The 23,121-nt window shown below is 52.3% G+C and overlaps 1 protein-coding gene across 1 annotated transcript; it reads right to left on the bottom strand.

Moving 5' to 3' along the window:
• Positions 1–10,336: 10,336 nt before the first annotated feature.
• Positions 10,337–17,426, bottom strand: LOC119092506 (zinc finger protein Noc). Its single transcript, XM_037215470.1, has 4 exons — positions 17,249–17,426; positions 11,171–11,399; positions 10,554–10,966; positions 10,337–10,408 (listed from the first exon to the last, which is right to left on the bottom strand). Exons 1-4 carry the CDS (start codon positions 17,342–17,344, stop codon positions 10,337–10,339), a joined length of 810 nt encoding a protein of 269 aa, XP_037071365.1. The 5' UTR covers positions 17,345–17,426.
• Between the last annotated feature and the right edge of the window lie 5,695 nt (positions 17,427–23,121).

Below are 23,121 nucleotides of genomic sequence, written 5' to 3'. Positions count from 1 at the left end.
TTTGCAGGAATTTGCTTTTTACGGTGCGATGATTTGCAACGGTTTGGCACGAGCGAGAGCCCTACTTCTGGCGAGTATTCAGTGCTGGTGTTATCATTTATGACAGTGTTTCCATCGCGTTACGATCAAAGGCAAGCAACAAAGGTGGCAAAATTTGATTATTGGGGCGTGTTGAGATCTGAATGTCGTCTTTCTGCGCTTTCTGGGAACAGACAGTCAGGACAACAAACTCGGTATCATACATAGCTCAAACCACAAACAAAACAATGGATATTTATTCCGATCCTCTACTATATTGGCTAAAATGTTAACAGGGGTGGGGCTGCTACTCCACGCTTCCCTCTCGTCGGCGAGGTTATCAAATGATTCTGCGGGCGAGTTTAAACAAGCCTCATTACATCCGGCTTTGTTCCGTCTGTCTGGAAGGGTAAGGCTGTGAGACTAAGGAAGGGTAAGAAGGGTAAGACTCGCGATATTTTGGGAAGTGCTTATCCTGAGACTTAAGTGCGAGTACAAATCATTTTTTGTGGACTAATTAACTTCATTAACGTTGAAAATCTAAATTTGTTCACGGTCGTATTTAGGAAAGCTACAAAGAAATATGATGTCACAAACTAGATGCGATACGCATGGCAACATTCGTATTAACGTTAAGGGAGCTACGTTCAAACGCATCATTTAGTAGACCACTTGGTCATTAACAAATGCTAAAACACTCAACATGGTGTGATGGTGATACCAGAATACTTATCATGAAGGAGAAATTTAGTCGCTTTATCCATGGCCTGAGTCGTAGCGCGCACGTAAACTAAGGTGTTAATGGTCCAGAGACGTTCCCAGGCTCTGAGCATCCCATGTTTAGAGCCTGGCACGCCGCTGAAGAACTTCCCCACGACAGAGTGCTCCTGAATCTGTGTTTGACTCCAATGTTTGGTGTTTTGAACCGGGATATCTTAAATGTTAAAATGTAACTGCCTTCCTGCTCAATGAACGTATTGGAATTACGTCGAACGTAGTTTCATAGAAAATCGCAAAATATGTTGTTTAAGAACTTATCCTGCACTTGTCAATGGTGCATGCATATGAATCAAAAATGGGAACATGTGACCCGCAAAAAATCGGCAAAACTTTTTAAGTTTAATACACCTAGCCTAATTAGCCCACGAGTGGTGAGCAAAGCAAACTTTATGGGGTCTAAATCACCCCCACCTCCTCCTGACAGGAATAGAGTCAAACCGTAAACACTAATGGAAAAGACGTCTGAGGGTGCGAAGCACGAGGACAAATGGCTTGGTGTGAAGTGTGAAAACATAAGTAAACCAACATTGTGGATTACATTCTATAATTATTCATAATGCAATAAAGAGTGTGAGCCTCGGGTAACACATAGAAAAAATCGCATCCAAAAAAGGAGCATGTTTAAAAAGATACCGAACGTTAGAATAAACAGTAGATAATTAGAATAGTAGAACGTTAGAATAGTGTGGTTCGCCCATTCCATCACCAGTCACACGAAATCCGTGGTCAGTGATCGACCACTGCGGGAAAGTCACCATCTAGAGCTGTCTTCCCTGCCAGAACACGTCGTCAAAACTCGATTTCTGTCATCAGCTGCCGCGGGTGGAGAACAATGACAGTGTTCCACATCCTGGCAATGGCCCCAAATCAGCCCCGCATCGCAATCCACGCGTACTTTGTCAAATCAATTAGGACCGTGTGGCAACACTTAACATACATGGGAGCTGGCCAGCAGTAGCCATTAATACTAATCCACGTGCGTGGACGCGATCGATTCGTGGTGAGTGATGATCTTTCTCTCCGTTTGCGGCGGGAGAGACCGTGACTAATGAGCGGTCGAGTCCGCTCGTTGTGGGGACCCAGCCACAGGGCCGGACGGTGGGCCACGCGCTGGCAGCGGATTTGGATCTGGTGTCCCCAGAACTCGATCCCTGGATCATAGCCAGACACCAGCGCAGGGCTGGACCTAGCTCAGGAGCTTCCAGCGATGGAGTCCTGCCCTAGACTTGTCCACGCGGGACCGATAAATTATCCTGAGAATGTAAATGGGTTAACAACAGGCAAAGACGGTTCCCGGCTTTGAAAAACGCGATCTCCTGGAACGGGTGCCGGGTGTGAGCCAGGTGCGTCTGAAAGACGCAGGAATATTTCAGGTCGCAGTGCTCACAAACTGTCTACGTAGTATCCCAAGGGCTGCTGGACCGACCTTCACAAGTCGTGACTGGAATAGGGTTTGAGCCTTACATCACTTGCAACTGCTAGCAATTTCTAAAACTGCGTTTGAGTGGTAGATGACAGCACACATAGTGCAGCGTTCCAAAATTCATGCAGTAGGGTGTTCGGGATGTAAATACAAATCAATGTTACCAGAACCATGGTACTCTGGCGGTGTTCGCGCGTAACCATTGCAACCACTGACATAGTATCTGGGGCATGCGTGCCACTGGTTTATGGCAATTGCTTCAACAGCAGAGATACTTTCTGCGAATATTTCCTGAAACTGAGAGTCTCGTTATGTTCAAATTGTGTGTTCTGTTTGTTGTGCGCGGAAAGGCTTGTAGTGAAGTCAGTGAGGTTGCTTGGTAGCACCTTTAGCATTGGGAAAATCAGTGTGTCGGGAGACGCCCATTGATAAGCAGGAAAAAGAGTGAGATGGGATAGTCGGAGGAAGGAGTGGGCAAGATACCTTGACGCAGAAGAGCGACAGGGGCTCAAAAAAGGCAGGGGGTGGCGGTGACTCGGTTCCTTTTGAAGAAAGCCCAAGCCCCCGATCGCGGGTTGGGGACGAGATCGTTCCATTGAAGGGAATGTGCTATACTTGAAGATATTGAAGCAAGCATCAGATGTGATGAAATTAACTCACTTATAACTACTGGCGTACTTTTTAAGTGGAGAAGACTGCTCTAGGTAACACAATTTCTGTTATCAGTAATAAATTATATATGCCCCTGAACACGTCATGGTTTGGTTGCGTCATGAAAAGTTTGTATGATGCAAAGGCACTGACAAATTAGTCATGCGACATTGTCATTTACTTGTAGTACTTAAAACTCGACAAGAGTTGGCAGCACGGGCTGGAAGTGCTCGCTGCGCCAAATATCGTTATGTGCTCGTGTTTTGTTCCTTTCTCGTGGTGCTCTTGCACATTTATCCCTAACCTTGGAATATTTTCTTGCATTCGCGTGCTCCATTATGGCGTCCCTGTTAATTAAGTTATTTGATTTCAAGCCTCATTTTCATGATAACTAGCGAAGAAAACCATGTCTAACTTCTTATATTATATAGCACAAAATGTGTTTCGTGTTCGTGCATCCGGTCCTCTTATTTCCCACCTTGATAAGAGGATAAGAGAGTCGGACACGTGCATCCTCGCGACGCCCCGCTCGTCCGTGGCAGGCTGCACGCGTCAGCCACGAGTGGGCCGAGAGCCCCGTGGGGAGAGGGACGCAGACCGCGTACACAGCGCGCATGCGCAGGCGTATGCGCACCCACCGCACCGCTCCCATTTTTCTTCATCCCATAGCTCTGAAATGATCATTTCTGGTCGAAAGGGCTCTAATCCAAACAACCAGACGAAACTTGTCTCACGATTAAAGCTTGTTCAGCTGATTCGACATTGGTTTAGAAGCCAAGTGACATCTACTTTATCGGTAAATCGCGTTTACAGATACCACATCTGAACGGCTGGACAATAATATTCTTCCTGGCCTTGAACGCCGCATGGCCTGCGGGTTGGCAGGACTTAACTGACTTTGCCACGGCGACATGCATGAATGGCCTTGAAATAGTCTGCACGAATTAGTCTGGACATCTTCGCGAGCGTATGGCTCGGAAAATAGAGGGTCTTAGATCTTAAGCAAGGCAGGGCTGTGAACTAAGCCGAATGATTTCAAAATCGTTATTTTAGCCCAAAACCACATACAAACATGGAGCCCTCTCTTAAACGGAGTGCACGGAATTCTAAGTCATGAATACATGCTCAAAACACAAAACACAACAAATGAGTGATCCCTCTGTATAAATTCCATGGTGGCACTCAGCATGGTTCCGTAATATTCGCGAACAGGCAGAAATGGTCCTGCTTTCGAGAAAAAAATTACCGTTGACCTGGCCTGGTGAGATCACTTTTGACCTAGCACTAGCAAACTGAAAAGAAATTGCGACATCTCGTTGAGACCAATCCACTGACTTCTTAACGCGAGGCTCTATCATTCTAAGCGTGGAAGCGGCAAGGGGGAGGGTCATACCCCCAAACACACAAATATCTGCTCTTGTTATCAAAAACGGCATTTTAGAGTGGGAGCTAAAGTTCGCCAGATTAATCCCGGCCGTTTTTTTTCTCTGCCTGCTGACTCAACCAGATCTAAAATGTGAAGCTCTTGACCGGGTCCAAGCCTGTTAGGCGGCACTCGGAAACAAAGAAAGTGGCTTTGGGGAACCGAATTGGGTTGAACTCTTACAGCATCGTCACCACCCCAAAACCACAGATTCAGACGTGCCTGCATCTACACACTAACGCCACACACACTGTTTAAAGTACGGACCAATAATGCTGTGATAAGCTAGAAAGTTAAGATACAGATCACCTTTGGTGAAACATGTCTGAGTAAAAATATTATGCATTGTTTGCTGCATGACAAGTTATGATCGGCTGTGAGCCCATTTCAAGTATGTTCTCTCCTTGCCTGCTAAAAGCGCTGACAGACCAAGGTGTTGTTCAAAATGAGGTGTCCCGCGTTTCGGGTGCGGTAGTTCAATTAAAAAAAAATGTTTCGAATTTCCCATGGTTGACGTCGGGCTCCTGCCGTATTCATGCCGATGTCTGCGAACGACAAGTAGCTGACACCAAAACTGTTGGCCCACTAGACGGCTGTTTCTCAACAAGGGCCTGGAATGATTGGTGCTAAAACGGCCTAATCATATATATTTTCTTCCAATGTACACGGTGAAATACTTTCGCCGCGGAGTCCACCCGGGACCCCGGGTGGCGTCACGTGACGCCCCCTCACCGCCGTCCACCGCTTGCCTGCCGGCACCCCACATCGACATCTCATTCGGCGTCTCCATAATAAAACTGCGCCGTAACTGCCGCGTAAATCGTCCGCGTTAGTTTCGCCGCCAATTTACGGGCCGCACCGTCCGCCATTAGCCGCCTGCATTAGCAGGGAAACGGTTACTAAATTGTAGTCGGGACGGTGTAAGTGCCGACGATCAGACGCGGTACCGTGGACCGGTGCTGAGAGGCGGTACAGCAGACCAGTGAACAGGCCCGGTACACCGGACCAGTGACCAGCGGTGGCATAACCGGCCGGTGACCAGGAACGGCGTACAGGGTCAGTGAGCAGTGAAGAAGAACGGTATACTGAACCAGTGACAAGACACGATATACTAGACCAGTGAACAGGCACGGCATACTGAACCAGTGACAAACACGATATGCTAGACCAGTGAACAGCCACGACATACTGAACCAGTGACAAGACACGATATACTAGACCAGTGACCACGAACGGCATACTGAACCAGTGGCCAGGAAGAGCATACTGGACCAGCGATCAGGAACGGTGTACCGAACAGGTGACCACGAAGAGCATACTGGACCAGTGACCAGGCGCGGTACATCGAACCAGTGACTAAGAATAGCATACTGTACCGAGCGGTAACGAGCGGTATGCAGGACCACGTGGACCGCACAGTTACCTCCCATAGAACTCATGCCACACATGAGTACCACTGCATATTGTGAGTAGATCGCTGCTGAGTGACGGGTAATATCACTGCTGTGATCCCGCTCCGGCTGAAGGAAGTAATTATATTCAGCTATGACCGTTTTGGTGGGTCAAACTCTCCTGTTGTGCTATTGTGCTATGCTATTGTGCTATCGCGGTACTGACATTGTGTTTTGCGGGGCCAAATAACGGTGCTTTGAAAATAAGGGTATGTGTTCATAGCTTGGTTACTTTACCTAAAACCTCACACTTTGTTTTTCCAGATAGTTATTAAAACGTATCTCATCTGGAGCAGTGCGTAGAACAGCTGACACTTTTTGATGCTTGAAATAACCGCACCAGCTCCGCACCCAAATTTCAAATCATGTATGCTTGCATCCATCAGATGTGTTTACAAACCATTGTGTGCTTGTGTGCGACCTGTGTTTGCGTGTGACCTGTGTTCCCCTGTGATCTGTGCTTTACTTGACAAATGGTGTGCAAAATCCAGCAGTGTAATAATGCAAAATAAGCCAGGGGTGGGCTGACCTGGGCTACATGAGTAAACTTGTTCTTCTGTTGGGTGCTGAGCTGGAGCCTATTATTTGAAGAGCAAACTACACCCATGATAAAATTTACCACCACTACTCACTTATTTTAAGACGGTCTCGTTCTTGCGTTGAGATTTCATCCCCTCAGAATGCATCGTGAATTTTTGTACCTTGCTGTAGGCTGAACAGTTATGAAGCTATGGTAGTCCAGCCTTAAATCTCCAGCATTTCATGGATTGTACGCACTTGACATGGCATGCAACGCGTAACTGGAAAACTTAAGAATAAAATGTAGCTTTCCTATTTCATCGCTTTCGTGCAAAAAAAAACTTTTTCCGCCAGCATTTGTTACCAGCAGTTGCTTGCTAGCTAGGTTTAAATTCATGGTTAATGAAATACAGTTGGGAGATTTTTACATGTGAAATATCCGCCAGTACCCGCGATGTAGGCAGCAATACCCGCTAAAAACCTCGTAGGTTTTTAAGGTCGCATTTTTCAGGCCTGTGAGCTTAAAAATGGCAGCACCGGTGGGCAGCTCTTGAGCAAGACGAGCTACGGACGTTTTGGCCGGAAGCCCCCTTTGACTGATGGGACAACATCTACTGCTCCCATGGTCTGGGAAGAGCTACGCACCAGTACCTAAATACGGCATAGCGATCACCAACCACCAAGAATGAAGTAAGTAATAATGTGCATCACCATACATTGGGCTCTCCGATAACTCAAGCTATCTTTTTTCATTCAACTATTAAAGGTAATATAGCTGCATTGCTTACAGACGAATAGTCTTCTGTCGTGATGTCAGTAACGAATATAGCTCATACTGAGCCGCCTTGTTCGATGGCAGCTGTCTGTCACTGAACTCCTCTGTCCTGCTGGATGGCAGTTACTCGTCATAGGATCCTCCCGCCTTCACGAGATCGGGTGGCGTCGTCGGGTAGTGCTGACCATTAGATCGGGTGGCGTCGTCGGATAGTGCTGACCATTAGATCGGGTGACGTCGAAGAGTGTTGACCATTAGCCAATGCTATCTTCTGGAGCCTTGGTGAAGGACGATGTTCGTTCTCTGCAACACCATGCCTGCGTATATCATGCAGGATGTTGCACCGTCTTCGTCACGAATTTTCAACTGATTCAGCAACGGGTACGGGACAAAGATCGCTCAGCACAAATACCGCTGCGGACGAACATCGCTCAGCACAAAGTCTGTTGCCGACAAAGATCGCTCAGCACAAATGCTTCTGCTACGTCACTGGAGCTGGTTTACTGTGACGGATGTGAATACTCCTATGACTGATGCTCCTACTGGTAAGGGATGTGCCATCCTCTGAACGGCTCCCACGGCCCCCCCTCTCTTTCAAAGAATTTGTGGTATTTTGCGGGTGCTGCAGCCTGGGATCGAAACCCCGCACCGTGATGCGACCTCGCAAACTGACATGTTTTTGGCGTGGCAGTTCTTTTACATGCTGGAGCAGCCCTGAAATGTTGATAGGCCCTCCCCACATCACACTTGGATGGCGCCAAAAATGTAGTACAAGGCGGTAGGGTTTTTAAGTAAATCGGCTGACGGTTTCATGCTATAGATTCATTCCTGTATTCATTAACCTAGGGTTAGGGACGGCTGTGAGACCAACGACAAACCAAACCACTTGCTGTGGACAAGTTGCTTTAAAAGGTGCTTTTTGACGCTGATTTCCAATATTTTTGTCATATGATCGTCAACATACGCCTTATTTGAACTTAATAAAGGTGAGAGGAGGTCGCTGACCTAAGATGACCTCAACCGATCTTTTGCTTTCAGGCGCATGTCGTCTAGGTTAACCCTTGTCGTTTATGAATCTTCAAATATTAACACAATTTTGAAAGTTTTTGGTAACTGACCTTCCGGAGATGAAGTAGGCCAGTGACCTTACATAAGCACCAGTGACATTTTGCTTAGAAAAAGTATGCAAGTTTAAGTTGGTTGCATGAAGGGGTGGTCTGAGGGCACTTCGGACGCCGATCTGGAGTTTGACCTTGTTTGGCCTTATGTCACCAAAGGATCATAGACCCATGGACTTGTTGACCCATGGACCAAGTTGACAAAGTGAAATCACATACAGGCCTACCTACCCTGTAAATTTGGCGTCTCTAGCTCTCTCGGTTTATACGATTTCAGGGGTCAGATTGACCTCCAGCCTGAGCATGTCACATTGAACCAACCATCCGGGCGCGTGTTAAATCAAACACTAGTAGGGGATGCCTTGTGCTGATATGGAGAAACAAGTCCACCACGAGGCATATGGGCATTTTATATGTGTTCATGAAACGATAAAGTCGTGCTGTTTTAGTTTTTATGACCGCAGTCGAGTAACAAGATGCGTTGATCTCGCAGAGCGAAGAAGCTGGCAATCAGATTCGAGATAAATGACGTCGTTGCCTTGGGGGCGAAAATCTCTGTTAAAGGGAGCGTTCCACAATTGCACGGGATTTTGAACTGAAAAAGCCATATTGAAGGTCTTGTGATGCAGCTCACGGACATGCCCCTTTACAACCCAAAGCCTTTTGGTTCCTGAGAGTAAAGGCAGCAAAGTTGTAGTAGAGTCTTTTTGGGAGAGCATTTGAAGGTCACCTTGGCATTCATGATCTCACAATGTGCGATCTAATAGGCCATGCGATGACCAAGGCCAAGACACATATAGCGGTCGAGTCATTCATATCTGGCGTTCGTGAGCACCATTTACAGAATAATGGCCGCGCATTGGCTCTCAATGAATGTTGTGCAACGTAGGATGACGTAATCAAACACTGACGTATCTAGGAGTACATTTACCAAACAGAGAAAATACATTGTCTACAGCGGTCTTTTCTACGTAAAAGTATCACAGCAGTCATAAGTGAGCGTGTTTCATCATATCTGACGGTTACTTCAATAAATTTGAATGTGAAACACTCCCTTTAATCACCCAACCTAGCGCAAAACGCTGCCCGTGTCTTGGGACGAAATCTCCGGCAATCAGCCAAGCCTGCCAGGTGGACGGAGCCATGCTTGGCAGTTGATTACACCCGCTCTAGAGCCCGTAGATCAGCGGGTACAGTTCTGCATAGGTGTGGCCACATGTATTGGCTCATGCTTGTGGACTTATATTTACAACGGAGGGAAACACTGAACCGCTGTTCGCGACAGCCGCAATCGACCGTGGGGTGGCGGTACTGAGCGTGCCGCCGTTGCCTTGCAAACGCAACGGACGTCCGTGACGACAGCGGGAGGCGCGTCGAGAAAGCACGCACGTGCTGCTGAGCTGAGGTTTTGTCGCAGCCCGTGCCTTGCGGTGCGGCAATGGACGAATCTCACTGCAACATCAACACATTTTACTCACACCCACATCGATATATCACAATGAACGCGCGGCCAAGTCGTGCGTTTGCGCGAGCTTCATCACAGACTTCTCGTTTCGCGGCTCCGGGGCCCTGGCGTCGAGCGTGGCCACCAGAAGGACAGCGGTGGTCGCGCGCTCGTTCCTGGGGCACAGCCACTGCGGACCACCAGAAGAGAGGGGGCCGACCCCAGACGCGACCGCGCGGGACTCGCGGGCGCGCTTGGCCAACACCCACGGACCGATCTCACTGGACGGGACACCGCGTCTAACTCCGCTCACTGGGGAGCACCGTCGAACACTGAGCACAACGCTGGGAGAGCGGACGTAGACCACGACCCCGCCCACGCTGCACGGGTCTCCGTATGGCTGTGCGGTCGTGGCGGTCGCTGCTGCTGATAGACCGCCTCAGGGGATGTCTGGCAGTCGTCCAGCAACCATCTGGAGTTCGCGCGTTGGCTGTGTGGCGGTTGTCCGGCTGCCATCCGACTGTTGTCTGGCAGTTGTCCGGCTGCCGTCCGACTGTTGTTCGACTGTTGTCTGACTGCTGCCCAGTTGTTGTCCGGCTATTGTCAGACGGCAGACCGGTTGCTGTCTCGCTATTGTCAGATAGCTGACCGGCCGTCGCCTGGCGTCTGCCCGGCGCTGTCTAACTGCTGACCGTCTGCTGTCCCACAGTTGTCCGGCGGCTGTGCGGCCCGCCTCAGGGCAGCGCGGGCGGCCGGGCGTACAGGGCCGAGTAAGGCGCGTAATAAGCCCCCGCCAGAGAGCCGGGCTGCGCGGGCCGCCGCCAGCGCCAGCGAGGCCGGCTTCGAGTACGGATGGTAGCGCGCGGCCGATAGCGGCGACAGCGGCGCCGGCGCGAAAGGCGACCGGTGGCCTGCCAGCAGCGCGCCGCGCGGAAGCGGCGACGGCGCCGCCTCGGCCGGCGACAGGCTCGTGTGCGAGCGCAGGTGCTGCATCAGCTCCTCGGTGCTGGCGAACCGCTTGCCACAGTAGCGGCCGTCGGCCATCCAGCTGCAGACGACAGGCGCCACGCCGGCGCCGGCCGCCGCCAGAGGCGGGTAGAAAGGCGAGCCCAGCGCCAGGTACGGCGAGTGAAGCTGCGCCGAGCCGAGCGCGCCGCCCAGAGCCTTGGCGTGCTCGCACTGGGCGCAGCCGGCGGGGCAGGGCGCGCCGTAGCCGTGCGGCGTGCTGAAGGCGCACGGACAGTACGGGCTCTGGCACTTGTCACCGGGCCGGTGGTGCTGCAGGCCCAGGTACGCGGCGGTCGGGTACAGCCCCGGCAGGCCCGGAGGCGTCGGCCGCAGCGCCGCCGTCACCAGCTCGGCGCCTGGCAGGTAGGGCGGCAGCGGCAGCGGCAGCGGCAGCGGCGGCGGCGGCGCGGCCGGCCGCAGCGAGCCCAGCGCGGCCAGCTCCCTGGCGCCGCTGCAGCCGGCCAGCACCTCGGCCCCGGGGCGACTGACAGGGCTGGTGGTCGAGCTGGCCTCGCTCTTGGGCGTCTTCCGGCTGTCGGGAGACAGGGGCGGCGACCTGCGGTCGCGGTCCGTCGCCGGCTCGGGGTCCGACGCCTGCTCCTCGGCCCGGCTCTCCAGCTCGTACGGTTTGAAGGCGGGCCGCTCGGCGACCGGCGATTCCTTCCGCGTCTCCTCCTTCTTCTTGTCGGGCGGCGGCGGCGGCGGCGGCGGCTTGGCGGCGATGGTGTCGGCGCCGATCTGCGAGCATGTCTTCTGTAGCATGGCCAGCGGCGAGGACTTGGAGTCCATCTGGCGGAACAGAGCCGAAGCGGTCAGGCTCGTCACCTCCACCACCGGACTGCGAGTCCACCGGAGGACGAGACAAAGCCGGCACGAGAATGGGAGCCGTCCGCAGAGCCGAATAAGGGCCGAAACGTTCCCCACAATTTTATCTCCACGCAACAGAAGCACAACAGTGAACATCCCGATGGGCCAGGAACACATGGCGTACGCACACGCACCATCGTAGACACACACAGCATGCATGATATCAAGGTCGCCTCCAAAAGTGAGGAATGTCGCGGAAGGTCAGCAACACTCGGACCAACTTCACGACAAAACACTCTGGAGGACACCTGACACCGACACGATGGTCCACACAGGCACGAGGGCGTGTCAGCGCGGCAAAAAAGACCCTCCGACGGGCGGACGATTGATTTGCGGGTCGTTCATGCGAATGGGAGATGGTGTTATTGGGACACTAATGGTGCACTGCGGGTCGGCCGGCAGCCGGTCTGACAGGGCCGCAGTGCTGGCCTGCTGGCCTGCTGGCCTGCTGGCCAGCTGGCCTGCTGGCCTGCAGCCGGGCCAGCTGGCCCCTCACAGTGCTGGCCCGCAGCCGGGCTCCCACTTCCCCCGGCGGTGCAGCCGTGCGCGGCGGGGCAGCGCAAACACAGAGCAACGACACGGTGGAAACCCCGGTCCGAACGGCGACCCGGTCGTGGACACACGGGAGCGGCTGCGGATCTGGGCGACGGCGGAGCGGCTGGCTCCGGGGAAGGTACGCTCCAGGTCGGAGGGGAGGTGGGACTGCACATCAGATCGACGGTGAAGCACGCGTCCAACAGACCGCGTTGTTTCGGATTCAAGGGACGGTGGCGTTACGGAGTCCAGGGCAACGGAGTCAACAATGTACAGGAGCTGTGGCATTGTGGATCCCCGGAACGGCACGGGTCACAGATGCCAGGATGGTGGAGTAAAGGTTCATGTGATGATGACGTCATCAGGACTGTGAAGTCAGATCACGTGATGGTGACGTCATCAGGACTGTGAAGTCAGATCACGTGATGGTGACGTCTTCAGGACTGTGAAGTCAGATCACGTGATGGTGACGTCATCAGGACTGTGAAGTCCAATTACGTGATGGGGAGCCAGAAATGCCAGAGTGGGTGGGGGGGGGGGGGGGGGGGGGGGGCAGGGGGCACCAAACCACAGACGACATAGTCGTCGGGTCGTGGTCCTCGCGGAGGTGACGTCACAGGTACGGAGATCTTTGGATGACGGACACCGGAGCGGCTGCGTCTCTGCATTTTCGATGGCTCTGCGAGGTATCGTGCCAAAATTATCTTCATCATCCGTAGCATCTTCCAGAACTCCGCCAAATTTTAGAGCCAGATATGACGTCAGGTTTTACCAATCCACGGACATTCTGACTCGGCCGTGGACATCCTAACGAGACCCGGCTGCTTGTCATTCAAGCAAGACTTTCCTGTGGGACATTCTAGCCGAAAGCCCTGTTGTATAGCTAAGCCCTGTTGCAAGACATTCTAGCCAGAAAGCCCTGTTGTATAGCTAAGCTCTGTTGCAAGACATTCTAGTCAGAAAGCCCTGTTGTATAGCCAAGCTCTGTTGCAAGACGTTCTTGTCGGGTTCTGCCGCTTGTAGCACGCTCAAACCGTGTCGTTCAGGTTGTAACACACAGAAGTGGGCACCACCCCTGGTGTTGCTGGCGTTCCGTGCGGGCCGACAGCGCGAGCACGTACTCACAGGGGCCGCGCAGGCGCAGGCGGGCCGCACCGACACCGCGCGGTCAAGGCCATCTCAGTGCGGGGCGGATCAGACAACGCTGACTGGGGAATGTGGGCGAGTCAGGTGGGCGGGTCAGGTAGTGCGGACTGGGGAATGTGAGCGGGTCAGGTAGTGCGGACTGAGGAATGTGGGCGGATCAGGCAGTGCGGACTGAGGAATGTGGGCGGATCAGGTAGTGCGAACTGAGGAATGTGGCGGGATCAGGTAGTGCAAATTGAGGAATGTGGGCGGGTGAGGTATTGCGGACTGAGGAATGTGGGTGGGTCAGGTAGGCAGGTCAGGTAGTGCGGACTGAGAAATGTGGGCGGATCAGGTAGTGCGAACTGAGGAATGTGGCCGGATCAGGTAGTGCAGATTGAGGAATGTGGGCAGGTGAGGTATTGCAGACTGAGGAACGTGGGTGGGTCAGGTAGGCAGGTCAGGTAGTGCAGACTGGGGAATGCGGGCAGGCCAGGTAGGCGGGTCAGGTAGTGCGGACTGAAGAATATGGGCGGATCAGGCAACGCGGACTGAGGAATGTGGGTGGGTGAGGTAGGCGGGTCAGGTAGTGCGGACTGGGAAATGTGGGCGGGTCAGGTAGGCGGGTCAGGTAGTGCGGACTGAGGAATGTGAGCGGATCAGGTAGTGCGAACTGAGGAATGTGGCGGGATCAGGTAGTGCAGACTGAGGAATGTAGGCGGGTGAGGTATTGCGGACTGAGGAATGTGGGCGTATCAGGTAGTGCGGACTGAAGAATGTGGGCGGGTCAGGTAGTGCAGACTGAGGAATGTGGGTGGGTCAGGTAGGCAGGTCAGGTAGTGCGGGCTGGGGAATGCGAGCGGGTCAGGTAGGCGGGCCAGGTAGGCGGGTCAGGTAGTGCAGACTGGGGAATGTGGCGGGTCAGGTAGCGCGGACTGAGGAATGTTGGCGGGTCAGTCAGCCAGTATGGACTGGTGAGTGCGAGAGGTGTATGTGCCAGGTGCGCCCGTCAGGTCCGGGTTAAGTATGAGTAGGGTTAGGTGGGTGAACCTGGAGCAAAAGTGCCTTGTCGACTGCGGTCTGCGGGTATCGCGCGGGTCGATCTGACCATACTGTTGGCCAGTGCGGGGACCAGGTTAGACCGAGGACCAGATCAAGCCAGTGTGAGGACCAGGCTCTGGGGGGTGGGGCAAACCGAGGACCAGATCAAGCCAGTGTGAGGACCAGGCTCTGGGGGGTGGGGCAAACCGAGGACCAGATCAAGCCAGTGTGAGGACCAGGCTCCAGGAGGGGAGGGGGAAGGGGACGGACGAGGACCAGATCGGAGGGGGGGGGGCAGGACCAGAGGGCGTGCACCAGACCAGGTCAGGGCGGGCATATCGCGGCGCTCCCAGCGGAGTTCAGTGCCGTCCTCAACAGGGGGTTGGTGCAGTGCGATAACGCGCTGGTCGTGAAGCTACGACAGCGTAGTTACGGTTGGACTCGTGGGCTGATCAGGCTTGCCGTGAAGATTGGATGTATTCTGTCCTTCACTAAACATTCCTTGCAAGATGTGATACACGGGCTTAACTTGTAAGACGTACGTAATCAAGTTATGAACCCTCGCCCTACGGCGGTTTTGAATCTCCATCCCACAAGGGGAGAGTCTCAGATGCTCTCAAATTTCTCGAAAACTTGGCAAGCTTAAGTCACGAGGCAAACGGAATTGGAAACCTCTTGGCAAACTGGATCAGACGGGTGTGTTTGAATGCTGGTGAATGTAGCCTTTCAAAGACAAAGCCGGTCAAATTGATAAATTGGTACTTTGTAGACTCCTTCTGCTATCTCAGCAGCTAAGCATGATACGGAAATGTCACAGATGGCATTGAATACATCTTAAAAACGCTATCAGACACTAGTGGACATGAACATACGTGGCCTGTAATTCCTGTTATGTCAGGTCAAAGCCGGAAAGGTAATGGTTGCGTTGGGCGGGTAAATGAAGCTTTAATAAGGAAGTTAATTATGTAAGTTGTTTAGATCATTTGTGAGGAACGTTATTCACATAGATAAGATAGTAGTAATAGCCTTATTTCTCGGAGAAAGCCCAGTAGAATGGAGATATAGATGGGTTGATATTTCGGCAACACGCCTTTATCGAAACAAGAGCAGAGGCATATGGAGAACCGAGTTAGTAAGGCCTCCTTAAGTGATAAGAAAGTGTGCTATTCAAGTCTAAATGCCATAGCTGTCAAACGGTCAAATCTGGTCATATTAGTCACCAGTACCGGGAATATAAATAAAAATTGAAATAACTGGATAAAAACTGTGATTTAAAGTCATATAGATAGTAATAAGAGACTAGAATACCTCCGAAATACACTTCGTGCTGGAAACGAACGTCATTTGTTGCACTTGGCAAAATGTCACCGACATGACCTCGAGAAAGGGCTCATAGTCTCCTTGTGTCTGGATACTGTCCGGATAAAAAATTCCATTTTCGCGAGATGTGTAAAAATAATGAGACTCAGCAGCCCAAAATGTACGCACCTCGCTCACAAACGTTCAGAAGCGATTCCAGAAAGTCTTGAAGTCTTGGAGAACCTGCAATTTTAGCTTCGCCTTTGAAGGGCCAGGGTAAAACGAGGGAATGTGTCATTGGATAGCAATTCTTGGCTGTATGCAAAGTGTCAGGACATTCATTTCAGCACAGTCAATAAAACGGAATAGCAATTTGTGTGTAACTATTGTTGTCAAAATTCGTAAAAATACCCGTTTCCCCTGGCATAGAAATAAAAATGAAATTGGGCGAGAAATTTCGCTGCGTTTAGACTGATGGGTGTTGATCATGCGTCATTTATCATAAGTCGTTTCTAACATAATTCGTTGATCGATGCCGACGCAAAACGCCGGCAAGTTGAATCGTTATAAATTCTCCGCTGATTTATGAATGAATTATTTTATGAATTTTCCACTGGGATTTATTTCCTTTTGCGCATATTGATGACAATCATTATGCTCATCTTACTGGACAATGACAAACACGAAGTTGACATTGTTTATCAAGATAGTATAATTAGCTTGACGTAAGGGTATCACAAACTGTACTTTTGGGGTGGGGGAAGGCAAAGCCTCCAGGCTGACTTGAGCACCCCCCCCAACGCTCCTCTGAGACCTCTCAATGCATATGAGCAAAGAGCGAAAAATGGGTCAAATATGGATACAATAGTTACCTTGACTACCGTCATGCTAGGTAGTGGGTACCAAAACACATGATTAGTATCAGGTTAATGCTGTAACAAATCGTGTTCTGTACACACCGGATGTTTTTGACGTGCCAACTCGTTCCCATGTTGAGTCAGCTTGCAAATGCTTGACAAGTTCTTTTTAATGGTAACGCCTGGGTTGGAATAAAGAACAATTGTTCGCAATGTGCAGCAGCTTTCAAAAGTACAGGGTGACCCAGATCAAAAATAGCTCATGTGTTCCTCAACAGTGGCAAGTATATTTGTCACATAATCGTGGCTATGGTGGCTATGCAACGCGATCACCCACAGAAGTTTTCATTAGTAATCTCTTAGTAAGATTTATGAAGGTGTTTTTTGTGAATTACCCTCATTCGCTATGCCTTTCACAATAAGACAGGTAACATTAATTGGAAGTGGGAAGTAATCTCTCCGCAGGAAAATCATTTTGAATCTACGAAAGTAAGCTTATAAATAAGTTATTTCAACATGGATGGCATCAAGCTGAGTGACCGAAATCCGAGGCAAATAATGTTTGGAGGTAGGTTAAGTCAATCCTTCGGTTGAGCCCTCCAACCGATTTTAGAAAGTGACACCCGTGCGTAACGCTATTGTTGGACGATGGATTCCGTTACGCTCCGATCAATGTTCATGTGTCGAATGAAACAATGGTGTGGCGTGCGTTACACGACGAAATTTATTTCCCCAAACCAGTCGTGGACTGATCTTACACGCACAGCCTCGGCCTAGATCTTTAAGCTTGCCAAAGTGCACGCCACCCTTCCGATGGCCAAGAAATCTAAGCACCAAGTTGTATTCAAAGCAAAAATGATGGGGTCCCTCGCGTTAATTTCAGACCGACATGATAAGTGCGTTCAGTGAACTCACCGCCGAGTGGACTGGTGAGAACGGGTCCGGCTGGATGTAGCTGTGGGTGCCGTTCGTCAGCATCGTGGAACGCAACGAGCCATCCAGGATCACCATTAGTTCGCAAGTTGTTAACACTTCACGGGCTCAGTGCAGCTTTGCTCGCAAGACAATTCGGCCACAGCACAGGGCGCCGTCCCGACACCCCACCTCACCGCGCTTTCTCCGGGACTGGCGGTGCCTGTCGCACTTCGTTGGCGCGTGCACGATCGTCCATAGGTGGCAGGGCAGTCGGTGACATGACGTCACCCAGGGGGATTCGGCAGCGGATTGGCGGGCGCAACAAATTTGTATATCTTCTGCACTAGATCGTGCATTTTCAATGATTTCGTGCTTCTCAAGCGAGATGATTTCGTGCTTTTCAAGCCATCACAGCCTTACCACGGCGGCTAACTGGTTATGGCCTTCAGCTCCGGCGGATGGGAGAATAAACTGACACCGAACCTGGGCGTAACACTGGTTTCCATTCGCAGCATCCCGCGCCCAAGCTATCGGCATGTATCATGTGAGGTAGGCGTTATCACCGGCTACGCTTGCACGTTGAGTTACGTCACGGGCGCAGAAAGTCGGAAAGGGGCATGGCTGCCCATCCAGCTTCAAAGCCAAGGCGGGGAGGTGAAATCACGCAGCTTTCAACCATGTAGATATTTCAGCAGCCGTATTACGGCTGCGAACACAGCCGGATGTCAAGTTCATTTAGGCGCACACTTCAAACATTCCGAAAGGGATTGCCCCCCAAAAAGTGGAGGCGCCATGTATTAGTGACGCCTTCAAAGTCCCTATCAAAAATTGTTGGCCGCAGGGGAGTTACCTCGAACGTTAATCCGAAGCTGATTTTTGTAAGCTTTACCAAAGGAATCTTGTGAGAACAACTTGAGGACGGGGTCGCAGTTTTTGGCATGCCTGACAACCAGTTTGTTAAACGTTTGGTGAATGAGCATCCTGTCTTCAAGGAATTCATGAATACCTGACCCGGCGTCTCCAAAATAACCACTTTCTCGGGCATCTATCTTCATGCTCCAGAAACCTGCTGTGCCTCCCCACGTTCCCCAGAACAATTTCAGATAATTGCGGACACTGCTAAAGCAAATCTAGCAAATTTAGTGGGCGGCAGCAAATTCATAGAACAATACGTAGCGAAGCCATAGGAAATTAATAAAACAATACATAGCAAAGCGATAGCAAATTAATAAAATAATATGAAGAGAAGCGATAGCAAATTCATAGAACAATGCGCATCAGACACTGACTCGCCACCAGCTGGCCGCTACCTGCTTGCAAAGCGTCGTGACTGAAAGAACGCCGTCATTTATTACGTTCATTGTCATGATTGCTGTCAGCAAAAACTACACCTCTAATTGCACAGCGGCCGGCAAAAACTGGTGATGCTACATTTAACTGCCAAAACCCACATGCACGCAACATATGCAGGAACGCAGCTAAGGGGGCCCCAACTTAGGCTCAATTTGTTCTGTTTTTCACAAAGGGCTGCTTCCGGCAGAAAGTAAAAAACGGCATCATGCGCTCTTACCGGGCTCCGGGCCCCTCCCTGAAGAAAATCCTTGACGAAATGTACTAAACTATTTTTAAATAGTTAATCCGAGCCTTTTGAATGGATGAATTTCTGCGGTCAGAGCTCACGCTAAGCAGCGCTTGTGTGAGCCCTGACCCCACCATCCGATCACACAATTCCATGCCAATAGCAGAATTTGGTGGTAAAAGTTTAACATGCCGCGATGCTCGGCACGGTCCGTCCTGCCCTCTGACGTCATCTGACCTTTATCGCGGCCGCTGCCACCGGTCACAGGTCATACCTTTAAACGGCACACGGCAGGTACGCCGCAGACGAGGGTCGTCATTGCAACGAATTACCCGCCAGCACTGACCTATTCAAGCTCACGTGACTGCGAAATCAGCTCACAGTAGCCATTTGTTCAATGCTTTTGAAGCCTGCTTTTTGGAAACCTGCTTTTGAAACCTGCTTTTGAAGCCCTTTTTGAAACATGAAGCCTGAAAAAATCGTATCAAGGTTCAACGCCTACGATTTTTTACCAGACAAATTTCGGGTGGGGTGGACAGCACTGAATGAACCCGGACGAGACCAGACGAAACCAGACACCATCGGACTGAACCGGATCGGACAAGATCAGCATTAAAAGTTCACAGTTCTTATGCCGACTTATTAACCTTCAGGATACCAGGAGGTGCTGGTTAAACGACGTTATAGAGCAAACAACGCCTCTATTCACCGTACTCGACATTTCAAACTGTGCTTATGTAAGCACGGCACTGGTTAGCGTGTCAAGGGGCCGGCAGTGGCCGCCGCTTTGTGGCCGCCTGCCTTCCGGCTTAGACAGTCGGAAAGACTGTGTGAAAGACTATTAGAGCGCCGCGCAGGGAGTTGATGTACTCCACGACCCCGTCGTGGAGCCGCCTGACGCCGGCCGTTACGGCCGCCTGGAGCCGCGCTGTGTTCATGTTTGGACTTACCGATCCGACAAAGAGGAAAATGTTTGCTTTCGTGTGGTCTTGATAAGTTGTTGCTGTGTTTTCATTATTGTCGCACCTTCGTTTTATCATGCAATATCCAGCCCGTTGGCTGCAGTCAAAAATCCATCCACAGATGCAGATAGATTTGTAACGCATACATGGTGATGATCGTCATAATGGTGCCGGCCTCAGTCGATGGTTCTGCGGCATGCTGAGATCACACGCTGTGATTGAAAAGGTCGTTGTTAGATGGCAGCATAATCGGCAACGAATCCGGAATGGGGGGGGGGGTTGGGAGTAATTGGTTGCCATAAAAGAGGCTTTGCGATTTTCATCATCTTCTGAAACAGGACACCCTTAAAGTTTGCTTTCACTTTGTAAAGCACAGTTTTGCTTAACAGGATAGGGAAAATCTAAGCCAAAGATCAATTTAGTCTGTCAATTGTCATGCTCAGACACAGGAGGCATCAACTAGAAAGGCATAGCTGCTTTTCCTTTCCAACATCCGTCCCTCTTATCCTCTATCTCGCTTCATCCTGCATCCTCGCGACACCCCGTTTGTCCGGGGCAGGCTGCATGTGGCAGCGCCCCAGTGAGCAGGGAAATATTTTTCACTGCGATGGCTGGGTCCCGTAGCACTTTGACGCTGCTGGCTCTAACCAAAATGCTGAGCTGTTGAGCAATTCCGTCAAACTGGCCTGATGTAGCGAGCAGATCACGCCTAAACTAACCAAGTACTTAAGAAAAGTTTAATATCCACCACAGGGGCAGCGCGCCTGCCCTTTAAAGACCCGTCTGAACGTTGCACCGCTGTACGGTCCGGCTGGGGCAGTTTCCCGTTACGTCTTCCGTGCTCCGAAAAACACCCTACGGAGTTTTTCCGATCCGGAAAAAGCTGTGCGGACTCCAACAAACTCCGCGTGCTCCGAGACCAGAAGCATTTCCATCCGCCTGGAGTTGACCGAGCTACGCGATGATACGGCGCAACGCGAATCTCCCTGGTGAAGGTGCCCAATCACAACACGAGACCGCAGCGCGCGCGCAATCATGACTGGCGCCAATCGTGACAAAGGATCGCGCCGTCACGTGGCCCTGGCGCCCGTTCATCAATCAGCAACCGCCTAATTTCCCATTTTAGCTGTGAAATAAGCTTCACGGCTTGTTGAGTTTCCATCCAGTGGGCGGCGGATGACGGTGTGGCTGCAGGGCGGATGACGGTGTGGCCGCAGGGCGGGTGACAGCGTGGCCGTAGGGTGTATGACGGTGTGGCCGCAGGGCGGATGACAGTGTGGCCGTAGGGTGTTAACGGTGTGGCCGCAGGGTGTATGACGGTCTGGCCGCAGGGCGAATGACAGTGTGGCCGCAGGGTGTATGACAGTCTGGCCGCAGGGCGGATGACAGTGTGGCCGCAGGGTGTTAACGGTGTGGCCGCGGGGTGTATGACGGTCTGGCCGCAGCGTGGATGACAGTGTGGCCGTGGGGTGTATAACGGTGTGGCCGCAGGGTGGATGACAGTGTGGCCGTGGGGTGTATAACGGTGTGCCCGCAGGGCGGATGACAGTGTGGCCGCAGGGTGTATGACAGTGGCCGCAGGGTGTATGACGGTGTGGCCGCAAGGCGGATGACGGTGGGCCGAAGACCGGTCGGCGAATCTCACGCCGCGCCTCAAGATATTGGCCATGCTGCAGCGCAGGTCGGACCAATGGGCTGAAGTCGGTTGCAGAGTGAATCACTCAGAGGGTCGTAATGAAAGTACACATAGGAGACTAAACTCCATGTCTCAGAGAAACCTGGTCTTCGCTGCCGCCAATATGCTAAGCGCAGCAGCTGGTGATCTGAGAAGCAGCACTCGTGACTCTCGTTCAACCCTGGTGATCTTGGCAGCAGCACTCCTGACTCTCGTTCAACCCTGGAGATATGAGCAGCAGCGATGCACATCAGGTGGCCCGTCTGGGCACCGCGGCTGCTTGTGGCGCCTTCTCCTGGTTCTACTCCTGGTTCTATTATAAGCAGTCTGTCACACTCCAGGGTCTCGACCAGCATGTTAACTTTGAGACGAATTGTCATGCGGTGGTGACGCGTGCTTCGTGGATGCGTCAAAAATATCGCCTCATTTCCATATTGGGTGTGGAACGAAATAAAATAAGTAACTCCCGCCATCGTTCGGAGATAAGACACGACGGCCTTCATAGTTTTGCTTTCCCCTGAAGAGCTCGCAGTGATGATGATGGTCTAACGCAACACAAGCCACACACAAGACACCACGTATGGGGAGGTGTCACACAAACCATTTCTTGTAGCCAGGGCTGTATATAGCAAGGTTTGTGTGTCCACAACACGCCCCATATGCCAGTGAGGCTGCCTGTCTGTGTGGTTACCCGCTCCCCAGGCGCCAGAGGTGGCCGGCCACCCGCTCCGTCCGTCACCAGGGGTGCCCGGCTACCTGCTCCAACCGGTGCCAGGGGTGCCCAGCCACCAGCTCCACCCGTCGCCAGGGGTGCCCGGCCACCCGCTCAGTGCGTCGCCAGGGGTGGCCGGCCACCCACTCCGCCCATCGCCAGGGGTGGCCGGCCACCCACTCCGCCCGTCGCCGGGGGTGCCCGGCCACCCACTCCTCCCGGTGTCAGGGGTGCCCGGCCACCCGCTCCGCTCGTCGCCAGGGGTGGCCGGCCACCCACTCCGCCCGTCGCCGGTGGTGCCCGGCCGCCCACTCCGCCCGGTGCCAGGGGTGCCCGGCCCCCCGCTCCGCTCGTCACCAGGGGTGCCGGCCCCCCATTAGCGCCGCGCCGCGGGCAGGGTCGTCCGGTCTCAGATGCCAGCCGCGGCAGGGCAGCACCGCCGCCTTACTGGGTGGGCGGTGATGCAGGGATTGCCTCTGCGGGAAGGGGCGTCCCACCGAGAGAACACCGCATGGGTGCAGGGATCGTTACCCAGCGCTCGCCGCGCACCGGAGGCAGGTCCAGACGTACCACATGCGAAGCACCAACGCTTTGTTGCATCTGCGTTGAGAGCCAGTACTACGCTTCGTTTCCCGGAGCCACGTATCTATAACCAAGGGTCGCAGCGACTTAAACTTGGCTCAGCGCTTCGTCTAGGTCCTGGCTAAGAGCTTCGTTTAGGTCCTGGCTCAGAGCTTCGTCTAGGTCCTGGCTCAGAGCCTAGTCTAGGTCCTAAGCTACTCGGCTTGAACGCCCCTGGCTATGACCTGGCTGAATATTCAGCGATAAATGGCAGCCGACAGGGACGCACCGCCCAACTCTCGGTGCTGCCTCCGGCCGCGCCTCTGCTCGCACGTGGGCGAGCCGCCGTGACGTGGCGCTTCGGGTCAATTAAACGATCCCAAG

Source organism: Pollicipes pollicipes, unplaced genomic scaffold (assembly GCF_011947565.3).
Source record: "Pollicipes pollicipes isolate AB1234 unplaced genomic scaffold, Ppol_2.1 Scaffold_1600;HRSCAF=1878_pilon_pilon_pilon, whole genome shotgun sequence".
NCBI classification, from domain to species: domain Eukaryota; kingdom Metazoa; phylum Arthropoda; class Thecostraca; order Pollicipedomorpha; family Pollicipedidae; genus Pollicipes; species Pollicipes pollicipes.
This window is presented reverse-complemented; position numbering and strand designations above follow the sequence as displayed.

What these genes read in the sequence shown, in the direction of transcription:
- LOC119092506 (XM_037215470.1), bottom strand. Translation starts at nt 17,344, where the DNA reads ATGGTGATCCTGGATGGCTCGTTGCGTTCCACGATGCTGACGAACGGC. An exon ending in GCCGGCGACGGACCGCGACC is followed by an intron (nt 10,967 to 11,170) that starts GCAGGTCGCCGC and finishes CCTACCTGCCAG; the next exon opens with GCGCCGAGCTGGTGACGGCG. An exon ending in CGAGCCTGTCGCCGGCCGAG is followed by an intron (nt 10,409 to 10,553) that starts GCGGCGCCGTCG and finishes CGGCCCGCGCAG; the next exon opens with CCCGGCTCTCTGGCGGGGGC.